Source organism: Stegostoma tigrinum, chromosome 10 (genome assembly GCF_030684315.1).
Source record: "Stegostoma tigrinum isolate sSteTig4 chromosome 10, sSteTig4.hap1, whole genome shotgun sequence".
NCBI classification, from domain to species: domain Eukaryota; kingdom Metazoa; phylum Chordata; class Chondrichthyes; order Orectolobiformes; family Stegostomatidae; genus Stegostoma; species Stegostoma tigrinum.
Window position 1 is genome coordinate 76,520,076 of NC_081363.1, and position 24,539 is coordinate 76,544,614.

Sequence of the window (24,539 nt, forward strand, 5' to 3'; positions counted from 1 at the left end):
GATTAGTGATCCAACTAGTGATGGAGTCACACTCGGTCATGGTGACTCAGGGAGCTGAGTAATAATTATTTCAGTCAGCAGTGGTAGAGACATTCTTCTGTAAAAATAAGAAAGGACTGGTATTCGTATAGTAACTTTTGTGACCTGAGGACAACTTGAAGTGTTTTATAGCCAATAAAATGTTTTATGAAACGGACTCACTTTTGTAATGTTGGAATTACAACAACCATTTGGCAAACAGAAATTTGTCACAAACTAATAAATGACCAGTTAATGATTCTGATTCATTGTTGAATGTTGGCCAACAGATAGGGGAAGGCTTTCCAGTTCTTCTTCAAAATTGGCTTTTTACATACCAGCTGAGAACTTCAGTTTTATAGTTAATTTAGTATCTGACAACAATGCATCACCAGTATAGCACTGCACTGGGTGAAGATTTTATGCTCAAATATCAGGAATCAGCTTGAACTACAGCCTTGTGGCTCAGAGTTGAGAGTGCTACAGATAACACATACATTGTAGGTTTAACTCTGGCTTTTCAGGTGTGTGTTTCATACTGTGAACAGGTAGGTGTGATGGAACCCAACACAAAAAACAATGCCATTTAATGCTGAAGCCCGTAAACTAAAACCTTTCAGGACATTCTCCAAACAGGAGGTGGGTGGATGATGTAATGAAGTCTATTTACACAGCTTACATAGGGTTGTTTTAGTTTTATGTCTTCAGGATTCTTCTTAATGTAACTATACCCTAGATTTGCTCATGTCCTACTCAGCTGCACTCTCACTATTTCTCCTCCTCTGTTGAAACTGTAGGTTCTACCTCTGAAGGCAGTGAAAGCCCAAGCAATGAACCTTTAGCAATCACTGGTTAGATGCCAGCTGGCGTACTGTGTCCCAATTTTGAGTGCCACACTTCAGGAAGCATTTCAAGGACCTGAAGAGAATTTGTGAGAATGCTATCAGGGATAAGGGAGTTCTTTTCAGAGAGATTCAAGAAGCTGGGTTGTTCTCTTCAGAGCAGAAAGGGAAGATTTAATGGAAGAGTTTGAAATTAAGAGGGCTTTTGAGAGAGTATGTAAGAAAGTGTTTCCAATGGCAGGAAGGTTTGATAATCAGAGGTCAGAAATGTAAGATAACTGGCAAAAGTGTGAGAAAAAAGATGAAGATAAGTTCTTCTAACATAGTTGAATACTTCTGACTTAGAATACACTGCCTGAAAGAACAATGGAAGAAGATTCACTTGAGACTGTTAAAAGAGAACTGAATAAATGTTTGCAGAGCCATGGGAATTGAATAGGGAGCTTAGGCATTCAGTTAGCACTTTCCAAAGAGCCAGCAAATACGATGGGCCAAATGGCCTCTTACTGCACTGTAAATGTCTTTGATTCAAGTTTTCATTGCAATATAGGGAAAGAATTTAATATATGTGTTAAGAGTTTATACTACAATCCCTGCTCTTCAGTGAGATAGAGTTGCAATGATGGGCAGGTTTCCCTTAGTCTTTCCAAATCTTTCTGACAGCAATCACAAGAGAGATTACAGCCCCTAATGACCAGCTTTCACTGAGAGAGAGGGAACTGAAGAAATCCCAGCTGAAAGTGAATCAAACAGAATGGGATTAGGTTTCAAGTCGTGCACTTTACTATTCATGCACCAGGTGCTCTCGCAATCCTATCATGTAAAGCCAATGCATGAACCCACTCATTTTAAAATAAAATGGTGTAATAGAGAGAAGTTTGATATGACTGTGTTAACTACTTGTGCAATAATACTGGGAAAAAATAATCTCCATGTCTCTGCATTTCATTCTGTCTCTTTGTACCTTCTGTGTGCTTTCTCTTTTTTTCTCTTTTCTCTCTGTATTTGCTTATGATGTTCCAAATGATTATATAATATTTGTGCCAAGCTTTCTGCATGTCTTTGATCTAATGTACTGCTTGAACAGCATCACAGTAGTAGATGAGCAGAAATTTCTCCCAGCAAAATACTGGGAAGATCAAAGTCATTTTTGTTGAATTACTTGTCCAATTCCATTGCTTGGCTATTGACAAAAGCTTCCTTGCTGGCTCCTATTTCACAGCCTTGGCACCCTCTTTGACCCTGAGACCAAGCTTCCAGCCGCACATCCCTTCCATAGAACATGGAACAGTACAGCACTGAAACGGGCCCTTCAGCCCACAATGTTGTGCCAAACATGATGCCAAATTAAATTCACCCCTTCTGCCTACCCTTGGTCAACATCATTCTGTTCCTTGCATATTCACGTGCTTATCTAAAAGTCCCTAACTACCACCACTACCCTAGGCAATGCATTCCAGGGTCCTACCACTCTCTATGTAAAAAATGTGCCGCTTACACCTCCTTTGAACACTCCCCCTCACACCTTAAATGCACACCCCCTAGTACAGGTGGTTGTCCTATAATGCGATAGCTGCATTCTTGTGAGACCTCGTGCTACAGAAAATCACCATAGAAAATTATGTTCGAGGGAAACTGCTGTACCTGTACAGCAGAAGGTTCACTTTATCCAAACAGCATCCGCTATTCATTAATTGTGTTACAGCCAATTCACATTAACGAAACACGCGTTATAGCAGAACTACCTGTATCAGACATTTCAACTCTGGGTAAAAGTTTCTGACTACCAACCCTACATATGCATTTCATAATTTTATAGACTTCTATCAAGTCTCCCCTCAGATTCTGCCGGTCCAGAGAAAGCAATCTGAGTTTTTCTAGCTTCTAGCTAAGTGTGCTAATTTCCATCTTTGTAACATATCCTGCCTCTGCTGCTGAAACAGCCGATGCTTTTGTCACCTCTTCAGTTGCACATTTTAACACTTGTCTGGCTGCACACCCATTTTCCACTCCCCAAAAAAGCTCCAGCTCATTCAAAACTCTGCTTCTCAAATCCTGAGCCCATCCCTCCTTTGATCACTGGCTGGTGTTGAAATCATTCCAAAGCACCTAATTGTTCCAATTCTCTGTCTATAACCTTCTCCAGCTCTGTGATCCTCTGCATTATTCTTGTTCTGTCTTCTTGTACATTCTTTTTACCTTCCACAATCCCACTGGCAGTCATGTCTTCAGCTACCTTGACTCTGAGACCTAGGATACCACCAGTAATCTGTCCACATCTCTTTCATCCTTTTTGACACCCCAAAACAACTTTTGCCTGAGCCATTTGATCATCTAACTCAATTATGTGTCTTGAGGTCAAAGTCTGTCTGATGATGTTGCCGGGAAGGGTTTTGGGGATGACTTTCTTCCATTAAACATGCTACTTAAGCACAGGTTGCATGCATTTCACTCTCAACACTTGTCACTCAAACTGCTGGAAGCTCTCCATCACAAAAAAAGTTTATTTGAAATCAGCCAAACCCAGAGTGCTTGTATTTTCTAATATTTATAGGTAACTGAATTACTTTTAAACAGATAGTGCTCTTTATGGCGGCAGTAGCCATATCTGAATTGTTGTCACTGCAGCGTCAGTATTAGAGTTTTCACCTGGGAAATGCTGTATATCAGTGACTAAATGACAAGAGCAGGGATAGAGAAAGGAAAAATGGAAAAGGGGCCCTTCACTACTGTTACTGGTACTAATCTGTATTACTACAAGGATGTATTTCGTACTCTTGTGTGCGTGCACACACACACACACACACTTGCATGTAGACATATAGTCACACCACCCATGAACAAACCCGCGTGCATGCACATATGAATGTACACTTACATAAGAATTCATGTGCATGAATGCATGCAGACATTGCATGCTGATACATGCTCGCAGAGACACACGTGTACATGCACATATGCAGACACAAAGCCACACCAAAAACAACCCCACATGATTGCAATGCATGCGTCCACATGGAAACTCACACACATATATGGCATGGATATAGATTGTGACATTTTCATTTTTACAACCTTCATAGAATAGTTTAAACATAGAGTGATCAGCTATTTATCTCAATTTAACATGTCAGCGCTACCATGTGGCTGATTACAGTTACTTCAATAAATACGCTGTTCAGTTTCACTGAAGCTCGTTTCCAAAACGTAATCAAATCTAATTTCTTTATGAAGGACTATTATCAACTCTGTCCATCACTCACAACTATAAGTTGACGGCCTGTGTTTCTTTGCTTCTCAGTGGCTGAAACTTCAGTTACCTTTGCCCTAAACACTGGAATTACATTCCATAACCTCTCCACTTCTCCATTCTCTGGTCAAGTTTGACAGTTAATGCCTTTTCTAAACGCTTTGCATGCTTCTGCAACAATCACTTTCTGCTCATGCCCTTGTTCAGCCTGGGCTCTGCATCATCCAAAAGGATCATGGGTGAGTTAGGGCAGAACTCCTTGCTCACCTGAGCCCATCCCTTGCAGTGATAATCGTTTCAGATGGCAGATTGCTCCAGGTATTGCATTGGTCCTAATATCATTTGGTTGCTGTTACTAGGCTGCCACTGGGCTGCTTTCTGGGCTTTTCCCCTCTTCTATGGCTCAATTGCTTGACTAACCTCATTGACATCGACACCACTTCACTTTGGGTGCTGTGTGCCACGTGCCTCTAGCTCCTCATGTTTTTGTTGTCATTTCCACCATGTAGCAAGGTATATTCAGCTGAGTGAACAATGACATTTACTGTACAGGAATAGATATAACGGATGGAATGCATCTCTGAAACCCAACAGGCATCAGGTCCTAGCTCCATGAATCTCAATGGCACTATGATATGATGCTTTACAGGTGTGCTCTGTGGCTATTCTTAGAACAAAAGGTGTAATTAACCCTTTATTCCACAATACCCAGAAATGAACTCTGAGCACAGTATAAAAGCCCAGTTGATATATAATCAAATAAGCAAATAATAATTTCAACTTGTGTATTTAGCCAATTTATGTTCTTATCTTACATGTGTATGATAATTCGCTGGATTGATTAAAGCCTATCTTAATGTCAGCGTACTTTACCACACAGAATGATTAATAACCCTCGAATCTACATTCTGGGCAGTGACTAAATGGGGAAAAATTCAATTGACATCAGGAGTATTACGCAGGAAAAATACTCATCAGGCCATGAGCATAAAAAAAAGGTGGAGCAAATTGAATTTTCTTTTGTGCATTGAATTGTTATGATTTTGAATGTACTGCATCATGGCCATTAGCAGGTGAATACCAAGAGGCATGAATTGAGCGAAAGAAAATGGAACTAATGGGATTGAGAGGAAAACTCACATTATCTAGGAACTAAGAAGTAGAGAAGTCATGAAACCAGCCATTTTATGGTAAAGAGCCATTGGCAATTATAAGAGTGATTCTGAAGCAACACAGAAATATTTTGGGAGACTCAATTGAAGCTACAAAGGATGGGAAATCCTCATTACATACAGGAAATACTCCATAAGTGCCACCAGAGGAACCTCCATTCCAGGCACAAAAGGTGACATTCTTCCATTACACGTTAGCATCAGAAGTTGTACTGGAAGGAACAGGTAACTAAATAGATGGCCAAATACAGCACACAAAATTGGAGCACCCGGAGATAGCAATTCATGAAACATATAATAGCTTTTAAACTGAGTATTAAGTCAAAAGTGGAAAAAGTACTGCTTTTACTTCATCCATGGTATGTGGGCATTGCTAGCTTGGCCAACATTTCTTGCCCAACTCTAACTGCCTCAGAGAAAGTGGTAGTGTATTGTCTTCTTGAACTTTTGCAGTCCTTGGTGTGCAGGTCTTTTTTAAAAAATTTTTCTATATTTTTTATTGTGGGCGAAGAAGAGGAAACAACTGTTTTAAAAGCCAGGAATTGCTGCACATTTGAAAAGCGAGTAAGTTAATGCTCATTTTAAGTACTGTTTAAATAGCTGCTTGTTCAGACAGTAGTGGAATCCTAGTTTGGAGTTGAGCTGGAGAAATAAAGGTTTGACTAGGATTACTCTAAGGACTATTGATCAGTTATCGATCACAAAAACCTTGTGCCTGTCAACAATTACAGCTCGCCAAACAGCTTGGAGTGTGAATATTTTGGCAGAAGCAATTGGATCTATGCAAAAGCAAGAACTGTTTTTCTTCTCCTCAGTAAAAGTATCTCAAGTCTGTAGATAGCCAGTTTATTTCACTTTTCCAGTTCTTGTAAGCAGGTGACTATTAATTGATAAGTCAAAGACTTTTGTAAGAGGATACAGTCAACCTGTGCCTCTTCCAGACAGATCAAAGTTTCTGAAAAGGAAGAATAAGAAGCAGCATTCTGATCAACACAAGAATCATCTTAGCAAACCCTATTGGAAGGGACCATTGAACTGTCTTCACTGTCTTTCCCTCCACCCATAATACCCATGCTTTTATTTCTGGTCTATATTTGATTATATGCATTTGGAAAGGGAAAGTTCACAAGCAGGTTAGAGTTTTAACCAATAGAGTTATATTACAAAGGTTCATGATTGTTCATAACCTGAAACTAGAATTTACTTATTTATAATCACAGAATCCACGGAATCATAGAGTCCTTGCAGTGTAGAAGCAAGCCATTCGGCCCATTGAGTCCACACCAACCCTCCCAACAGCATCCCACCCAGACCCATGCCACTACCCTATCCCTATAACTGAGCATTCGCCCTGGCTAATCCACGTAATATGCACATCTCTGGACACTATTTGGCAATTTAGCATGGCCAATCCCACTTAACCTGCACATCTCTGGACTGGGGGAGGGAGCCAGAGCACCTGGAGGAACCCCAGGCAGGCACGGGGGAATATGCAAACTCCACACTGAGATCACCTGAGGGTGGAATTAAGCCTGGATCCCTGGCACCGTGAGGTAGCAGTGCTAACCACTGAACCACCGTGTTGCCTTGGAATACTTCATAAATACAGAAACCTGGTCTGTGTTTACTGTCAGCCTGGGTCTAAATGACAGGAAAACTGGAGAATTCTGCAAATTTAAAAAAAAAATTTCGCTTTGCAACGACTCCAGGAATAGTGGGGCTTGATTTCCAGTGTGTTACTCCAGTGAAGCATGATATTGGGAAAAGACATATTTTTTAGGTACATCTGTTGTTAGGAAGGGATTTCTAGGATTTTAACCTCGTGTCAATGAAGAAATAAAGATAAAGTTTCAAGTCAGGTTCGTATGTGACTTGGAGGGCAAGCATGCAGGTGAGACAATGACCAGCAGAGGTTTCCTCCGATTCCCATTGATTCCACTTTTGCTATGATCTCTTGATGCTGTACTCAGTTAAATGCTGCCCTTGATGTCAAAAGCAGTCACTTCCACCTCACCACTGAGTTCAGCTATTTTGTCCAATCAAGACTGTAATGAGGTCAAGAACTGAGCGGATTTGTGGAATATCAGTGGAATGGAATAGCAGTGAATAATTTATTCCTTTGTGAGTGCTGCTTGATAACACTGTTGACAACCAGGAGTAGATAGATAAGGTGGTAAGTGACTGGTTTGAATGTGTCCTGGTTCTTGTGCTTAGGACATACCTAATATCTACCTAGAATATGACAATATGGAAAATTTCTCAATGTTGTAGCTGTAGTGGAGCAGCTTGTCTAGAGACACAGCTAACTCTGGAGCACAAGTCTTCAGTGCTACATATAAATCAGTTCACTGTTGGAAGTTTAGCAGATAATATTATTGCTTGTCAAGGATGTAAAAATAGCAACAAACACATTTGAAGTGGTACTGAAACCCCTGACAATCTCAGATGTAACAAAATTCTTCAAAAAGCAAGGTTCAACAGAATACAGCATCCAAGAGAATCTTTGGATGACTTCATGATTGATCTCTCCAAATTAGTCACGAGCTGCAATTTATGATGACTTAGTATGATGACTTATTCATAAGAGACCAAAATGTTGGAGGAATTGTTGATGAGTCTTTGTCAGGTTTAATACACTCGAAAGCAGACCTGGCTGTAGAGAGTGTGATTCAGATGGTGAATGAAGCAGAGGTCTGGGAGTCATACAGATCAATCCCAATGGGAAATGCTCAATTTTGGTGCAGGATACCTTTGAAAAGTACAGATTTGCAAAAGATACATGATTCACCAATGCAAAAGGTAGGGAGCTCTTATCAATAATGCGTACAGCGAAGGAAGAGCAAAGACTGATAGGTGCAAATACTAAAAACCAAAAGCTTCTTTATAGAACCATTTTGCTTTAGGGAAAAGTGCTAAAGCTGGATACTCCACCAAAAAGCAAAATGGCAAAGAGCTGTTAAACCCAAAATAAATTTGAAGTAGAATAATCTCCGAAAAATGACAAATCTCAGGTTTTCCTCATGGAAATTATTGAACTGGATCAAATATTTTGGCAAACTGATAGTCCTGTCAATGGGCATCTTATTAGTTTCAAATTAGACTTGGAAGCAACAAAAATCCACTGACACAAGTGGTGCCAACAACTGTTTGGAATAACAAGGTATAGAGCTGGATGAACACAGCAGGCCAAGCACTATCTTAGGAGCAGAGAAGCTGACGTTTCGGGCCTAGATGCTTCATCAGCAATCATTTCTGATGAAGGGTCTAGGCCCGAACCATCAGCTTTTCTGCTCCTCTGATGCTGCTGAGCCTGCTGTGTTCATCCAGCTCTACACCTTGTTATTTCAGATTCTCCAGCATCTGCAGTTCCTATTATCTCTGTTTGGAATACATCACTGAGAAGAGACAAGGAAGATTCAAAAGATTGCAAAGAAAAAGTACCTTCTTTTGCAGAGATAACAGCCTCCTTGAGAGAAATACGTGCGTTTAAATGCCTACCAGTCCAAAAGACAGGAACAGATCTCAGTCAGGAATACAGGTAAAGACATTCTACTGCAAACCTTCGATTGCAAAGCTGATTAGAACCCATTCAGGGAAAATTGTGAAATCTCCAGATTGTCTGAATTTGTATTCTCAAAAACAAAGGGGAGATGGGATAATAGTAAAGATAAGAATATAAAAAATGTATTATAAAAATACTGATCACTAAAAGATTTGGGAGAGCTGTATATAGGTCTGACTTCTTTAAACTTGTACCATACCTGGATATTCAGACTTATATGCCTGTAAGGACCCAGAGTTGTGATTATTATCCAATGTATACTGGCTAAACAAAGCAGAAATGTTTAAGATTGGAGTATGTGAGTCTGTGGCAGAGTGGTAATTCATAATTACTGCCACATACTCTCTAGCATGGAGTATTAACTTTTAGTGCATTCATAATACTGCCAAGCAAGGCGACCTAGCCTTCAAATCCTTCCAGCCCATGTGAATGGCAAGGTGATGAGAATGGGAGAGATTCCTGGTCAGCCAGATAATGGCAGATAGCGGAGTGTCTTCCATGACTGTTCGTAAATCAAGCTTAGGAGGCGTTTGGCAAAAAGATACATGTTACTACAGCAACGTGAACTCCCAGAGTGAATTGTGAAACGTCACCACATGACATTGCGCTGAAGTTGCCATCCAAGTTCAGCGTTGTTTAGATTCTGTGTGGTCTCGGTAAAGACTTTTTTTTACAATCCATTATCTGCAGAGTGTTGAAAAGGATCTCAAAAAGCTTACAACTGCTGCCCAAAATCTCACGGGGGAAGGCTTGCGGACGCCTGTAAATGCAGGGAGGCATGAGTGCCCTTGCTTCTTGATCCCCAATCCATTATTGCCACTGAGTCCAAATCCTAGAACTCCCTACTTTGCGTAGGAGCAGCTTCGCCAGCTAGACTTGCACCTGGTTTACCATCGCCTTCTCAACGGGGGACAATGAATCCTGGCTTGATGTGCGCAGAACAGGCAGCAGTTCAACTCAACCTGCCATTGAGATCTGACAAGGTGCCGCTGCCCCTGATCTGGATATTGTCGATACTGGGGAGGGGAGCAGGGAACATTACAGCCACTGCAGCCTGCAAGTGGCTAGATGTGGTTACCGAGCACTGCTGTATGCAGTGTGCATGCAGCAGGCACTAGCTGATTTCTCTCTGTGTCCCCTTGACTGCCTGTTGTCTCTCTCTCTCTCTCAGTATCCAATCCCTGCCTCAGTAGAAGGAGCCAGTGTGTGTTTGTGCGAGAGAGAAAGACTGCAACGAGTGCATCGACTGCCGAACCAGATGGAAGGAGCGGCGAGCTTCCCAGTGCGGCTGCTGTTGCTGGCCAACCTGCTGGTAGCCACTGCAGGCGAGGTACAAGTAGCGCCGCCGGGGGAAGGGATCCTCAACTGGGATCGGAAAGGTAGGGGAGTCGGTTCGCTCTCTCTTCCCCACCACTCTCTCTCTCTCCTATACTTTGAATGAGCGATTGGCACTTGATTTTAAGCAAAAAAAAGTTACGCCAATTATTCAGAATTAAGATAAGGCTGAATTAAAAGTGGGGCAAGTTTTTTTGTTTAGATGCCAGCCAAAGACAACTTCTATCTGACCTCCTTGTGAGCAGAACAGCTTCAATCTCCGAAGGCATACTTGTGCAAAAGTGTAACTAATTTTAGAATCAGATCTTGCAAAGGGGTCAAATTGCACGGAAGAAGTTGTACCAAACGTTGTTTCCTTTTTTTTAAAACGATTGGTGAATTATCCCTGTCAGTGTCCAGGGTCAGAATTGGAACTTTGAAACACATTTGGTGGTTGCCACGGAGATCTTGGAAGTTAAGCCCTGGCATTTGCATTTTTACATTTTTATCACCTGCTCCTTGCAGAGTTGGCGCCCAAAGAACGCTTCAGCATCCTGGCCCATCATAACCGTCTCAGGAGCAAAGTTCAGCCTCCTGCAGCAAACATGCAGAAGATGGTGAGTTCTCTTCTTGTTTCCTGAACTGTGAGGGGCACTCTGCTTGCAGCTTCTTCAATTCTCTCAACTCGGCCACAATTTGTTGGCATTGCTCTCAATGAGACATGGATGAGAAGCCGGGGGGGTGCAGGATTGACAGCTCAATATTCCAGGATACATGGTCTTCAGGTGAGATGGGGAGGGGGATGTGTAGCAATATTGATCGGAGAATGGTTACAGCAGTAAGGAGGGATGATATCTTAGAGAGCTCCTCAAATGAAGCCATGTGGGCAGAACATAAAAACCAATAAGGAGCAATCACATTGCTGTGAGTGTGCTATAGGCCTCCTGACAGTCCAACAATAGAGGAGCTGATATATAGGCAGGGTTTAGAAAACTGTAAAAATAATACAGTAGTGACAGTTGGGGATTTCAAATTCGCCAACATTAACTGGGCTAGACATAGTGTAAAAGGTTTGGTGAATACTTCCAGAAGAGCTTTTTAAGCTCATATATAGAAGGCCATAGAAGAGGCGGGATGGTCCTGAGCTGAATTTTAGGTGATGAAGTTGAGCAAGTGGTTGAAGTTTCAGTGGGAGGAACACTTTCATCATTACTCTTTTAGATTTTGACAGTAAAGAACAATGATGGGCCTGAAATTAAACTTATAAACTTGGGGAAGACTGATTTTAATAAGATCAGACATGACTTAACCAGAGTAGACCGGGTGCAGATAATTTTAGATGAATTAATGTTAGAGGAGTGGGATACATGCAAGAAGAATAGTAGGGGAGCACAGGGCCAACATGTTTCCATAAAGTTAAAGGGTAGAGTCAACAATCAGGTGATTGCTGGATATCAAGGGATATGGAGGATTGGATAAAGAGAAATGGGGAGGCTTATAGTAGGCAGGAGCCCTAGAGGAGGGCAAGAAGTGTAATGTGCAAGGAAACTTAACAAAGAAATTAGGAGAGCAAAAAGGGAAACAGGAAGGGTAATGGCTGGTAAAATAAAGAAAGATCCTACAGGTACTTTAAGTGTAAAAGAGTAAACTAGGGAAAGAATAAAGCCCATTAATGACCACAGTGCGTGGAGCTGAGGACGTAAATGAGTACATTGTGTTAGTGTTCATTGGTAAGAGGGATGGTATGGGCATAGAAGTCAGGGAGAAGAGCTATGATATACTTCAAGAAATTAGCTTGGATAGTCAGGAGGTTCTCAGTGGTCTGGCATGCTTAAAAGTTGGTAAGTTACCCAGAGCCAGATGGAATGGAAAGGTCCCGGAGGACTAGCAAGTAGCTAATGTTGTTCTGCTGTTCAAGAAGGGAAATAGGGATAATCCAGAAAACTACAGAGTAGTGAGTCTCATATCAATGGTTGGGAGGCTGTTGGTGAGAATTCTTAGGGATAAGATTTATGCACATTTGAAAAAGCACAGCCTAATTATGAATAATCAACATGGTCTTGTGCAGGGCAGGTCATGCCTTACTAACTTGATTGAATTTTTCGAGGAGGTGACGAAGGTTATTGATGAGGGTAGAACAGTGTATGTTGTTTACATGGACTTTAGTAAGACTTTCAACAAGGTGCCGCATGGTACGCTCATCCAGAAGATTAAGATGCATGGGATCCATGGTGGCTTGGTCATGCAAATTCAGAATTGGCTTGCCCATAGAAGATTGAGGGTAGCGGTGGAAGGGGGTTTCTCAGGCTGGAGGTCCATGACTAGTGGAGTTTCATAGGGATCCATATTGGGACCTCTGCCATTTCTGATTTATATAAATAATTTGGATGAAAACATAGATGGGTGGGTTAGTAAGTTTGCAGATGACACAAAGATCAGTGGAGTTGTGGATAGTGTAGAAGGTTGTCAATGGATTCAGTGGGATATAGATCAGTTGCAGATATGGGTGGAGAAATGGCAGTTGGAGTTTAATACGAGTAAGTGTGAAGTTCTGTGCTGCATTTTAGGAGATCAAATGTTAAGGAAAATTATATAGTTAATGGCAGGGATCTAACAGAAGGGTCTTGGGTTCAAGTCCATAGCTCCCTGAATGTGGCCACGTAAATAGGTATGGTGGTAAAGAAGGCAATGCATACTTGCCTCTATTGATCGTGGAATTCAGTACCAGAGTCACGATGTCGTGTTACAGCTTTATAAGACTGGTTAGGCCACATTTAGAGTTTTGTGTTCAATCCTGGTCACCACATTACAGGAAGTAGTGGAGGATTTGGAGAGGGTGCAGAAGAGGTTTACCAAGATGCTGCCTGGATTAGAGGGTATGAGCTATAAGGAGAGGCTAGAAAATTTTGGGTTGTTTTCTCTGGACCGTTGGAGACCAAGAACAGACTTGATAGAAGCCTGTAAAATTATAGGATGTGAAGATAAGGTTGACATTCAAAATCTTTTTTCCCCAGGAATGAAATGTCTAATAACTAGGGGGCACGTATTTAGGGGGCAAAAGTTCAACGGAGATGTGAGGGGCAATTTTTTTTACAAGGAGAGGGGTAGGAGTCTGGAACACATGGGTGGTGATGGAGGCAGATATGATATGGGCATGTGAGGACTTCTGGATAAGCACATGAATATGCAAGGAATGGAACAATATGGACCAAGGGAAAGTGGAAGGAATTAGTTTTATTTGGCGTTGTGTTCAGCACAACATTGTGGGCCAAAGGGCCTGTTCCTATGCTGCTATATGTTCCAGGTTCTATGAAATGTATCCCACTCTGTTGATTGAGGCATGGGAGGAAATAGCAGAGCCAATGGCAATAATGTTCAATTTCTCTCTGGATGTAGGAGAGATGCCAGAGGACTGGAGGACAACCAATGTAGTACGTGTTATTCAATAGGCAAGAGGGCATTAACTAGGAAACTGCAGGTCAATCATTAAAACCTCAGTGTTGAGAAACTAATGGAAACAATGCTGAATGACAGAAAGTACTGCATTTGGAGAGGCAGCGATTAATCAAGGACAGTCAGCATGGCTTTGTTAAGGGGAGGTCATGTCTGACCAACTTAATTGAAATTTTCAAAGAGTGACTAGGTGTATAGACAAGAGCAAAGCATTCAATGCTGTCTAGTTGGACTTCAGCAAGGGATTATTGATTCTATGATTCTGTGAAGGCTTTTGATAAAGTCTCCACATGGGAGACCAATAACAAAGATAAGAACTCATGGGATCCAAGAAAATTGGCAAATTGGATCCAGAGTTGGCTGAGTGGCAGGAAGCAGAGGGCAGTCGAGGGACATTTTCGTGACTGGAAGCCTGTGTTCAGTGTGGTTCCACGGGGATGAGTGTTGAGGGCCTTGCTGTTTGGGGTATATGAACCATTTAAACTTAAACTAAGAAGGTTGATCAGTACATTCATGGAAATTGGTGGGATAGTAAGCTGTGAAGAGGAAAGCCTGAGATTACAAGAGGATATAAATCCATCAGATGGGCTGATCAGTGGTAAATAGAACTCAATCTGTATAAGTGTGAGGTGATGCACTTGGGCAGGACAAACAAGATAAGGGAATGCATGATGAACAGTAGGACCCTGGGAAGCACCAAAGATCAGGGGAACCTTGACATGAATGACCACTGGTCCTTTAAAGTAACAAATACTTGCCTTTATCAGCTGAAGCACAGAGATTAAGAGCATGGAGGCTATGCTGGACTTGTATAAAATGCTGGTGAGGCCACAGCGAGAGTATTATGTGCAGTTCTGGAATCCATGTGATAGGAGGGATGTGATAGCTCGGAGAGTGTGCAGAGTTGATCTGTTAGGATTTTATTTGGACTGGAGAGTTTTAGTTATGAAGAGAGTTTGGACAGATTTTTTTCTTGGAGCAGAGGAGATTGAGGGGAGACATAATTACAGTGTATAAAATGATGAGGGGCTTGGACAGGATAGACAGGAGCGAATCCTTTCCTTTGTTGGAGGGATAAATGACAGGGACATAGATTTAAGGTTAGAGGCAGGAGCGTTAAAGGATATGTGAGGATTTTTTTTCACTCAGAGGGTGTTGGGAGTCTAGAACTCACTGCCTGTAAGTGTCTTACAGGCAGAAACCTTCACAATATTTCAGAAGTATTCAGAAGATGGCAGAGGCTGGTACAATTAAAATAATTAAAAGACATCTGGGTGGGTACTTGAGTAGGAAGGCCTTAGAGGAACATAGACCAAATGCTGGCAAATCGGACTAGATTTATATAGGATACCTGGTCGGCATGGATGAGTTGGACCGAAGAGTCTGTTTCTGTGTTATATATCTCTACATCACTATGACTCTTTGTGTATTTGCAATGCCAGGCTACACAAGCTGGAAAGTGGGATTAGAATAGTTAGCTGGTTGTTTCTGAGCAATGTTTTTGATGGGCCAAAGGGACATATTTCTGTGTCAAACACCTGCATGGTACAGGCTGAGTGCTGAGGGCATTGTCGCATTGTCATTACAGGGCAGTCAGTGAGGTGCATGGGGTAATAGAGGATGGTCGGTGAGGTACACAGAAGGTAATAGAGGAAAGTTGGTGAGGTACACAGAAGTAAATAGAGGAAAGTCGGTGAGGTGCACAGAGGGTAATAGAGGAAAGTCGGTGAGGTACACAGAAGTAAATAGAGGAAAGTCGGTGAGGTGCACAGAGGGTAATAGAGGAAAGTCGGTGAGGTGCACAGAGGGTAATAGAGGAAAGTCGGTGAGGTGCACAGAGGGTAATAGAGGAAAGTCGGTGAGGTGCACAGAGGGTAATAGAGGAAAGTCGGTGAGGTGCACAGAGGGTAATAGAGGAAAGTCGGTGAGGTGCACAGAGGGTAATAGAGGAAAGTCGGTGAGGTGCACAGAGGGTAATAGTGGAAAGTCGGTGAGGTACACAGAGGGTAATAGAGGACAGTCGGTGAGGTACACAGAGGGTAATAGTGGAAAGTCGATGAGGTGCACAGAGGGTAATAGAGGACAGTTGGTGAGGTATAGAGGGGGTAATAAGTACAGTCAGTGAGGCACACAGAGGGTAATAGAGGGCTGGCAGTGAGATACAGATGGTTATAGAGAGAAGTGAGTGTGATGGGACAGTTTTTATTTCCATTAAGTTCAAGAGACCTGATGGATTAAGGAAGATGTTGGCTGAACCACTTCCTGCTCATCTCAGCAAAACCCAATGATTAATTGGGAGTCAGTTATAAAGGGGATAGTAGAGAGGAAGCAATTAAATATAGGGACAGGCTGAAAATGTGTATATGTAAGATAGCTGGAACATTAATTGATATAATGGTAAAGAGACAGCAGTGAGATGTACAGAGTGCCAGGAATATAATGTACAGTGAGATATACATTGTATTAGGGACATGCAGTGAGATTTGTAGTAGATCAGATACAGGCAAGCAGATGTAAAGTATACCAGGGACAGACAGTGTAAAAAGGACAAGCAGGAAGATATACTGGGTAAGGAAAAGACCTGTGGGATATACAAGACATTAGAAACAGGCAGTGGGATGTAGAGATCAGGGATAAACAGTGTCAAAGATCAACATTAAGATATACTACGGTGGTCAATAAATGCTAGCCTAGCCAATAATGCACACATCTTGACAATGAATGTGTAAATAATACAGTGCAACAGTGACAGGCAGTGACACGTACAGAGAAATACAGTGTAAGAAAAACTAGCAGTGAGTTTTATCAAGGGTAACAGGGTCATAACCGAATTGGAGTCACAGTGATTCAAGAATCTCCTGAAGGGCTACTTTTGAAGACTTGACTTGAATGTACACAGACAAGATATGGATGATAATGGGCACGAGCTACCTGCGCCTTCCTGGGGTTTAGGGTTGAATTTGTGACAAGAATCATTTCATTATGCATTCAGCATGAGAGAATGTGAACTCAATTTGTTTCATATACCAGTTGAACGTAGTCTGGCCGGTACAGGGCTTTGTGGTTTAGCTCCAGTGAGCGAAAAGGCCATTCTAAGTCAACACGCAGAAAGAATATGTCTCCCTCTTAAGTTATCTCTCAATGGTCTGAGTTTGATTATATTGTTTGATATGATATTGTATTATCAGATCATTCTGTGTGCTATCTGTTTTTTTTTGCATCACACTAGCTGCCTGAAGCTAGGGTCATCAGGACAAATGGTCTCACCACACAAAGCAGTAAGTTTGGGCTAAGCGTATCATCAAGGTAATGGTGAGGCGAATGGATGTTGTACTTCAGATGGGAGAACATGTTGCAAGTCAACTTTTAACTTCCTGAGAACGGTGTCACACTTTCCAGTTCCTTAGTCAAATACATTGAACACATGCAATGTACCTGCAGGCAAGAAACACAGGGTATTTTGGTGAGGGGGTGGGGAGGGGGTGGTGGCAGGGGAGGGTAGTCGGCTGCCTTCCAATAAATAACGCTGATTTTATTAAGCGTGTTGGCCTTGCCATTAACTGTTTTGGGAAAAAAAATCACCATAGTAACCAATGTTCTAAATCATGCGCATAACAAATGAACAAAGTCCTAACCGTGTCCTGAGCCACGGAACAAGGAAATTCTTTCGACGGAGAGAACTGAAGAATTAATCGGCCTAATATTTAGTAATATGATCCCCAAGAGGCCCTGACAATAAATTGCCTTCAAATAACCAAAGACATTTACTTCATATTCTTTGTTGCTTGCTGCTCTGACAACTAAAGAACAAGAAAGTACACCCCTCCTTAGCCCAAAAGAAAATCCTCTTCCTGAAAATGATCAGAATAAGCCTCCCTGCAGTATGAGGAAGCTGCTGACCGTGAATGATGCTGTAGAGTATCGAGGCAGGAAAGATAAAGCAAAAAGACAGCCAAGCTGGTAATATCCAATCAAAGCAGACTAATCTCCCAGTTGAGGCACTCCCTGTCAACATGAGGAGATCTTGCCCTAGTTCTCACAAAGATATATTTTCAATGATTGGCTCAGTGAAATTTAAGCAACAGTAAGTCACAATAAAGATGTAAATCCCTATCCCAGGTTGTAGTCTGCTGAGCCGTGAGTATATAAAGCAATTGGCCTCAGAATGATCAAACTCAAGACCGCCCGCTCCATTAGTCACTTTGTTTAAATAATGTCATCAATTAGTAAAATATACCAGGGAGCTTCACAGCAGCATTATTAGGAACAAACTAACAAAGGAGCACTTAAGGAGGTGTTAGGAGAGGTGACCAATACAGTGGCCTGAGAAGAAGGCAATGTCTAGAGGAAGGAGAACAAGATTGAGAGTTAGAATGTTTGGGGAAGAAATTGGAGATCATAGGGCCAATGCAGATGAAGGCTTGTCTGCCAGTCGTGAGGTAATTTTAACCAAGGAGGCTAGGATTTGAGAATAGACATCAAAGAGTAGGGGCTGCTGATCACAGGATCCAGCTGCCTGCATTTAGCGTGCCCCATGCCCACAGATAGTGTTCTGCAGGCACTGACCTCATTGATCACAAACCTCCTACCCGAATCCCAGAAAACATGAGCTCCTTGGGTTAGGATTGATAATGCTATTGGCACAGAAGCATATCTCCTTCCTAAAGATTTTAGGAATTGACCCAGTTTGCTTGAGCCATCCCTTCCCCAAAACCACCACTTCAGTTAAATAGAGTCATACAACGGAAACAGACCCTTCAGTCCAACCAGTCCGTGCCAAACATAATCCAAAACTAAACTAGTCCCACCTGCCTGCTCCTGGCCAATGTCCCTCCAAACCTTTCCTGTTCTTATATTTACCTAAGTGTCTTTTAAATGTTGTAACTGTGTCAGCATCCACCACTTCCTCGTGCAGTTCATTCCACAGGTGAACCACATTTTGTGCGAAAAAATTTGCCCTGATGTCTTTTTAAATCTCTTGCCTCTGACCTTAAAAATGTGCCCCCTCGTGTTGAAATCTCCCATCCTGGAGAAAAGACACCTACTATTAACCCTGTCTGTGACACTTATGATTTTATAAGCCTCTATTAGCCTCCGAACCCCCTATGCTACAGTGAGAAAGGCCCAGCCTATCCAGCTTTCTTTATAACTCTGTCTTCATATCCAGCAACATTCAGGTAAATCTCTTCTGAACCCTCTGTAGCATAATATCCATCCTATAACAGGGCGACCAGAATGAGACACAGTCCTCCAGAAGAGGCCTCACTAATATCCTGATCAACATGACTTCCCAGCTCCTATGTTGTCAAAGCTCTGAGCAACGAAGGCAAGTGTGCTAAATACTTTCTTAACCACCCTGTCGATATGTGCTGCAGACTTCAAAGAATAATGTACTGAACCCCTGTGTCTCTATGTTCTACAATAGTACCCAAGGCCCTACCATTAATTGTATAAGTCATGCACTTGTTTGTTTTACCAAACTGCAATACCTCACATCAATCCAGATTGAACTCCGTCTGCCATTTTTCAGACCATTGATCGATTTGATCAAAATCTCTTTGTAATCTTAGAAAGCCTTTTTCACTGTCTGCCAGGCCACCAATTATGGTGTCGTCCACAAAGCTACTGATCATGCCTTCTATAATGGCTGCATTCAAAAAGAAGAATTATTATGTTAGCACCTCCAGCCCACTTGTCTTTGGGGGTCAAAATTCTTCCAAGAGTCTTGGTGTTTAATAATATGTGAGACACCTTTGTTGGGTTAGTTGTATTAGAATTAGAATCCCTACAGTGTGGAAACAGGCCCTTTGGCCCATCAAGTCCACACCGAACCTCAGAACATCCCACCCAGACCCACCCCCCATAACCCACCTAATCTACACCTCCCTGAACACTATAGGCAATTTTGCATGGCCAATCCACCTACCCTGCACATTTTTGGACTGTGGGAGGAAACTGGAGCACGTGGAGGAAACCCAGGCAGACACGGGGAGAATGTGCAAACTCCACACAGACAGTCACCCAAGGCTGGAATTGAACCCAGGTCCCTGGTGCTGTGAGGCAGCAGTGCTAACCATTGTGCCAATGTGCCGCCGTTGTATGTGATTCTAATGAAGGGGTCAGTGCTAGATGGAGTGAGGAGTGTAGAATGATATGGACAAGAACAATTGAAGTGGAGGGAAAACTATGAGATGCTAAAGGACACTGGTGGAGAGAAGGATAATCATATTATGCTTGGAAGAGTAAATTATATATCAGTATTTGTGACATAGGAAAGAGAGAGCACAAGAGCCAGAGATAGGCACGTATAGGGTAAGATAATAGATTGGAGCTGGAAGTGTACAAAACTGCTAATTTGGTATTTCAGATTTCTGTACATTGGGTACTCCATCCAAATTTCCAGGGATGTTTTGTACTTGTGTCAAAATCTTCTATTGTCATTTTAAAATTAGGCTCTGACGTCCCATTTAGAAGTCTATACAATTTGTTTGTGTAAAACCTACAGTCATCTATCTGCCCATGTAAAATATATACTCAGAACAATCGGGTGTGTGATCTCAGGAAGTGCTTTTGAACAACCTCATGGCAGAGATGTGTATGTCACTGTAAAAGCCATTATTTATTTTTCATCCCTAACTACCCTGTTTAAGATAATAATGAACTGCCTTCTTGAACTGCTAGGGAGGAAGTTCTACAATTTTAACCCAACAGCACTGAGGGAAGACTGATACCATTCCAACTCAGATAGTGCATGGCTTTGGCAGGGAACTTACAGAAGGTGATGTGCCCATATATCTGCCACCTTGTCTTTCTAAGTAAGTAAAATCCATGGTTTTGGATGGTACTTTTGATAAGATGCTCCAGTGCTTTTTGTAGATAGTCTACACTGCTGCTGCATATCGGTGGTGTATGGACTGAATATGGGGTGCCAATCAAGTGGCCTGCTTTGGCGTTGACCCTCTCGAGTTTTATAACGACTGTACTCATCCAGACAAGTGGGCAGTATGCCTTCACACTCCTGACTTGTGCCTTGTCGGTGGTGCTCAGGCTTTGGGGAGTCAGCACGTGCATTGTCTGCCACAGATATCCCAGCCTTTGACTTGATCTTGTAGCCATTGTATTGATACTGGGGGTAATCAGCAATGGCAATGCTGCTGAATGTCAAGGAAGGCTTTTGGGTCTCTCTTTTTGAAGATGGTCATTTCTTGGCACATCTGTGATGGTTCGAGAAGATGTCTCACCACCTCTCAAGGGCAGTTGGGTGAATGGCAATAAATGCTGCTCTAGCCAGCACTGCCTACATCCCATGAAACAATAGTGAAGAAGAAAGACCTGGACTTGAGCAACAACACCCAAAGGATTGACTATCACTGGCTCATCTTTTAGGCTCTGATGGATTAGTCATCAAACCAATGCTCCTCACTAAATACAAACCGTCAAATATTTCACAATTTTACTTCCATTCTAAAGCAAGGATGTTATAAAGGAGGTTATGGGAGGGTGAGGGGTTGGAAGCACTGTTTGCTCAGTGGCCACAGTGTTTATATAGATTTATCCTCTTACCCTGATAGGAGGTCCCTTCTTGGCAGTTGCCGGTAACAGTCGGTGCTTTTGAGAGGACCGAGCTCAATGTTACTGGTATCTCAGGTGGCAAAGAGGGGAAAAGGCTGGGGGAGGTCACTTCCATTTCTTCCTGAGAAATGAGATAAAGCAATGATTTCTGAGACTTTGTCAATGCAGGGCCACTGGCTCTATTACACGTCACAGCCATGGCTCTGTGAGTAGCAGCCTCAACTCCTGAAGATTGTAGATTAGAGTTTAAAATGCTGAAGTCTCGACAGTCTAATGTATATCCTCCAGGTGACATACTGCAATGGTAGGGAGGAGTGCTGCACTGTCAGAGTTGTTGCTTTAAGAATGAGACCTGATGCCCTATCTGTCCTCATAAGCTGCTAAGTTCTCCCTGGTGTCTTTGCCAATATTTATCTCTCAACAAACTAGCCAATCTTCTCCCTCTGTTGCTATTTGCTTAAGTTAGGTGGATTGGCCACGCTATATAGAATCCCTACAGTGTGGAAACAGGCCCTTTGGCCCTACACGTAATCACCAAACCTCAAAGTATCCCACCCAAACCCATCCCCCTATAATCTACACCTCCCTGAACACTATGGGCAATTTAGCACAGCCAATCCACCTAACCTGGGCATCTTTGGACTGTGAGAGGAAACCCACGAAGACACAGGGAGAATGTGCAAACTCAACACAGACAGTCGCCCAAGGGTGGAATTGAACCCAAGTACCACTGTGCCACCGTGCCACCCCATTACCAGGGCTGTGCAGGCTGGGTGGATTCACCATGGGAAATGCAGGGCTACAGGAATAGGGTGGGGGGATGGCCTGCGTGGGATGCTCTTCAGACGGTCAGTGCGGACTCAGTGAGCTGAATGGTCTATTTCCACACTGTAGGAATTTTATGAATCTATGAAGCTGATTGGGTGCAAAAACAAAAGCTGCTCAGTTTTAATCTTCCAATTATTTCTCTTACATCAACTGCTGGAGATTCCAGGATGATGGTAGTGGGTCAGAAACCCAAACTGTGATCCAGAGCTTTTTTGTTTGAATTTAGTTCATTTTTCATTGTGGATTGTATGTGCTGCAGTTAGAAATATGTGTTTTGCTCAGGGCATTGTTCCACTTCTCTCGTGTTACTGTTTGAAGTGCCTCGCCCTGTCTGAGTTTACTAGGGCATCTGACCTTGAATCTTGCTTTATATTTACGCGTTTTGTATTTTTGCTGCTAGGTTAAACAATGCCAGGCATGGTTTATGAATAAGGAGGGGGTAGGACTAACCTTATTAAATAGTGATTGGAACATGGAGGTTACTCTTAACATGGACTGTTTGGCAAGTCCCAGAGGCTTTCTTGTTTATTTTGTTCTTACTAAGTGAGCAAAACTGGCATTTATTGCCACCAAGGAGTACAAGAAAAGGAGGTGACCATTCAACACCTGAGACCCGCTCTCCCAGTCAGTTAGATCATGCCTAAATTGTATCTCAGTTCCATTTATCTCCCTTGATACACTTACCCACCATAAATCTGTTGAGTTCAGTCTTTGAAAGTTAACCATGTGTGGGATTAGCAATGGCCAGAGGAGGGCAGAAACACTGGGAGATGGGGATTGGAGGGTTGTGGGGGAGTATAAACACTGTCCTGGGTATTAGGGATGGGAGGAAGAAGCGGAGTATAAACACGGCCCAAGGAGATGGTGTTTGGAACAGGGGGAGTATAAATACTGACCTGTGTGATGGGGGTTAGAGGAGGGTGGTGGGAGAAGAGTTTAAACAATGCCCTGGGTGATGGGGATTGAAGGAGGGGTGAGTGTAAACATTACCTTGGGTGATAGGAATTGTAGGATGGGAGTATAAACACTGCCCTGGGAGTTGGGGATTGAAGGAGGGGCAGTGTGAACATTCTGTGGATGTCGTAGCACATGACAAAGGCCTCAGGGAATTTGCCCTGTTATAACTTTTGAACTGAGTCTGTAGCCGTGCCTGTTTCTGAGCTGACAACTCGAGACAGGCTGGAAATATTTTGTCAAAAAATATTTTTTCAGTGTTAACAAGTTTGAGATACAGGAAGGTCAAGCATAACAGCCATACTCCGCTGCTATGGGTGTTAATTATACCATGGGTGGATCCTTGATTTGTGAGTGAATTCAAGTTTGATAGTCTTTGCACTGTATTGTGATGTGGCAACACATTTTATTGCTTTTAGATTGAGAATGTAGGTGAAGAGTCACAGACTTTATGATGTAGCTTGTCAACAAGGTCAAATATTGAGAGAAGATAACATTAAAAATCAGCGCTTGCAGTTTAAACATCTTTAACTGTTGAAGAGAAGGAGAGCTCAAGGAAGGAATGCTGAGGGAAGGGGAGTTGAGGAAGGAGTTGATGGTGTGGGAGGGAAGGAGGGAGAGCTGAAGAAAGGATGTTGAGCTCAGGAGGGGTGAGCTGATGAGGAGGGCAAGCTGAGGAAAGAACGGAAGAAGGAGGCAGCTGAGGTAGGGAAGACCCATCCGTTGGGATTGAGTCCTCTTTGAAAGTCGGTTTGATGGTGTGTCAGTGTGATTGAGACAGGGAGAGAGCGTAGTTGATTTTTAACCTAAAAAGGATCCAGAACAAGGTTATAACTTGTGATCAGAAAGAGCTACAGCATTAACACAGGAAGGCAGACTCCTAGACGTTTGATTAACCCATGGGCAATTTGAAATGGTCTTGAACTGAAATCTACATTGCATCAGTCAGCATGGAACCAGAGACTGCACTCCATTCCCAGCTAAATATTTCGTATTAACCCATTTGTAGGCATCGCTAGCTGGCCACCATTGATTTCCTGTCCCTTATTGCCTTTGAGAAGGTTGTAGTGAGCTGCCTTCTTGAACCACTGCAATCCACCTGCTGTGGATTGACCCACAATGTCATTAGGGAGAAATTCCAGGATTTTGACTGAGCAACATTGAAAGAATCTAGATATATTTCCAAGTCAGAATGGTGAGTGGCTTGGGCAGGGCTGGATCTTGCAAGTGGTGGTGTTCCCATGTAACTGCTGCCCTAGATGGATGTGCTCATGGGTTTGGAAGGTATTGTCTAAGAATCCTTGGTTAATTTCTGAATTGCATCTGGTTGCTACTGAATGTCACTGGTGGAGGGAATGGATGTTTGTGGATGTAGTGCCAGTCAAGCAGACTGTTTTGTCCTGAATGTTGTCAAGCTTCTTGAGTGTTATTGGAGCTGCACCCAACCAGGCAATTAGGGAGCATTCCATCACACTCCTGACTTGTGCCTTTTAGATGGTAGATAGGCTTTGGGGGTCAGGAGGCAAGTTACTCACTGCAGTATTCATGGCCTCTGACCTGTTCTTGTAGCGACC

At 42.6% G+C, this 24,539-nt stretch overlaps 1 protein-coding gene across 2 annotated transcripts in view; it reads left to right on the top strand.

Annotated features, from left to right (window-relative positions):
* Window positions 1-10,054: 10,054 nt before the first annotated feature.
* The window catches only part of LOC125455945 (C-type lectin domain family 18 member A-like), a 46,290-nt gene continuing 31,805 nt past the window's right edge, over window positions 10,055-24,539 (top strand). For both annotated transcript variants that reach the window (XM_048538530.2, XM_048538531.2), the window contains exons 1-2: window positions 10,055-10,223; window positions 10,684-10,775. In XM_048538530.2, coding sequence (XP_048394487.2) covers window positions 10,103-10,223; window positions 10,684-10,775 — 213 coding nt within the window. In that variant the 5' untranslated portion in view covers window positions 10,055-10,102. The remainder of the gene's footprint in view (window positions 10,224-10,683; window positions 10,776-24,539) is intronic.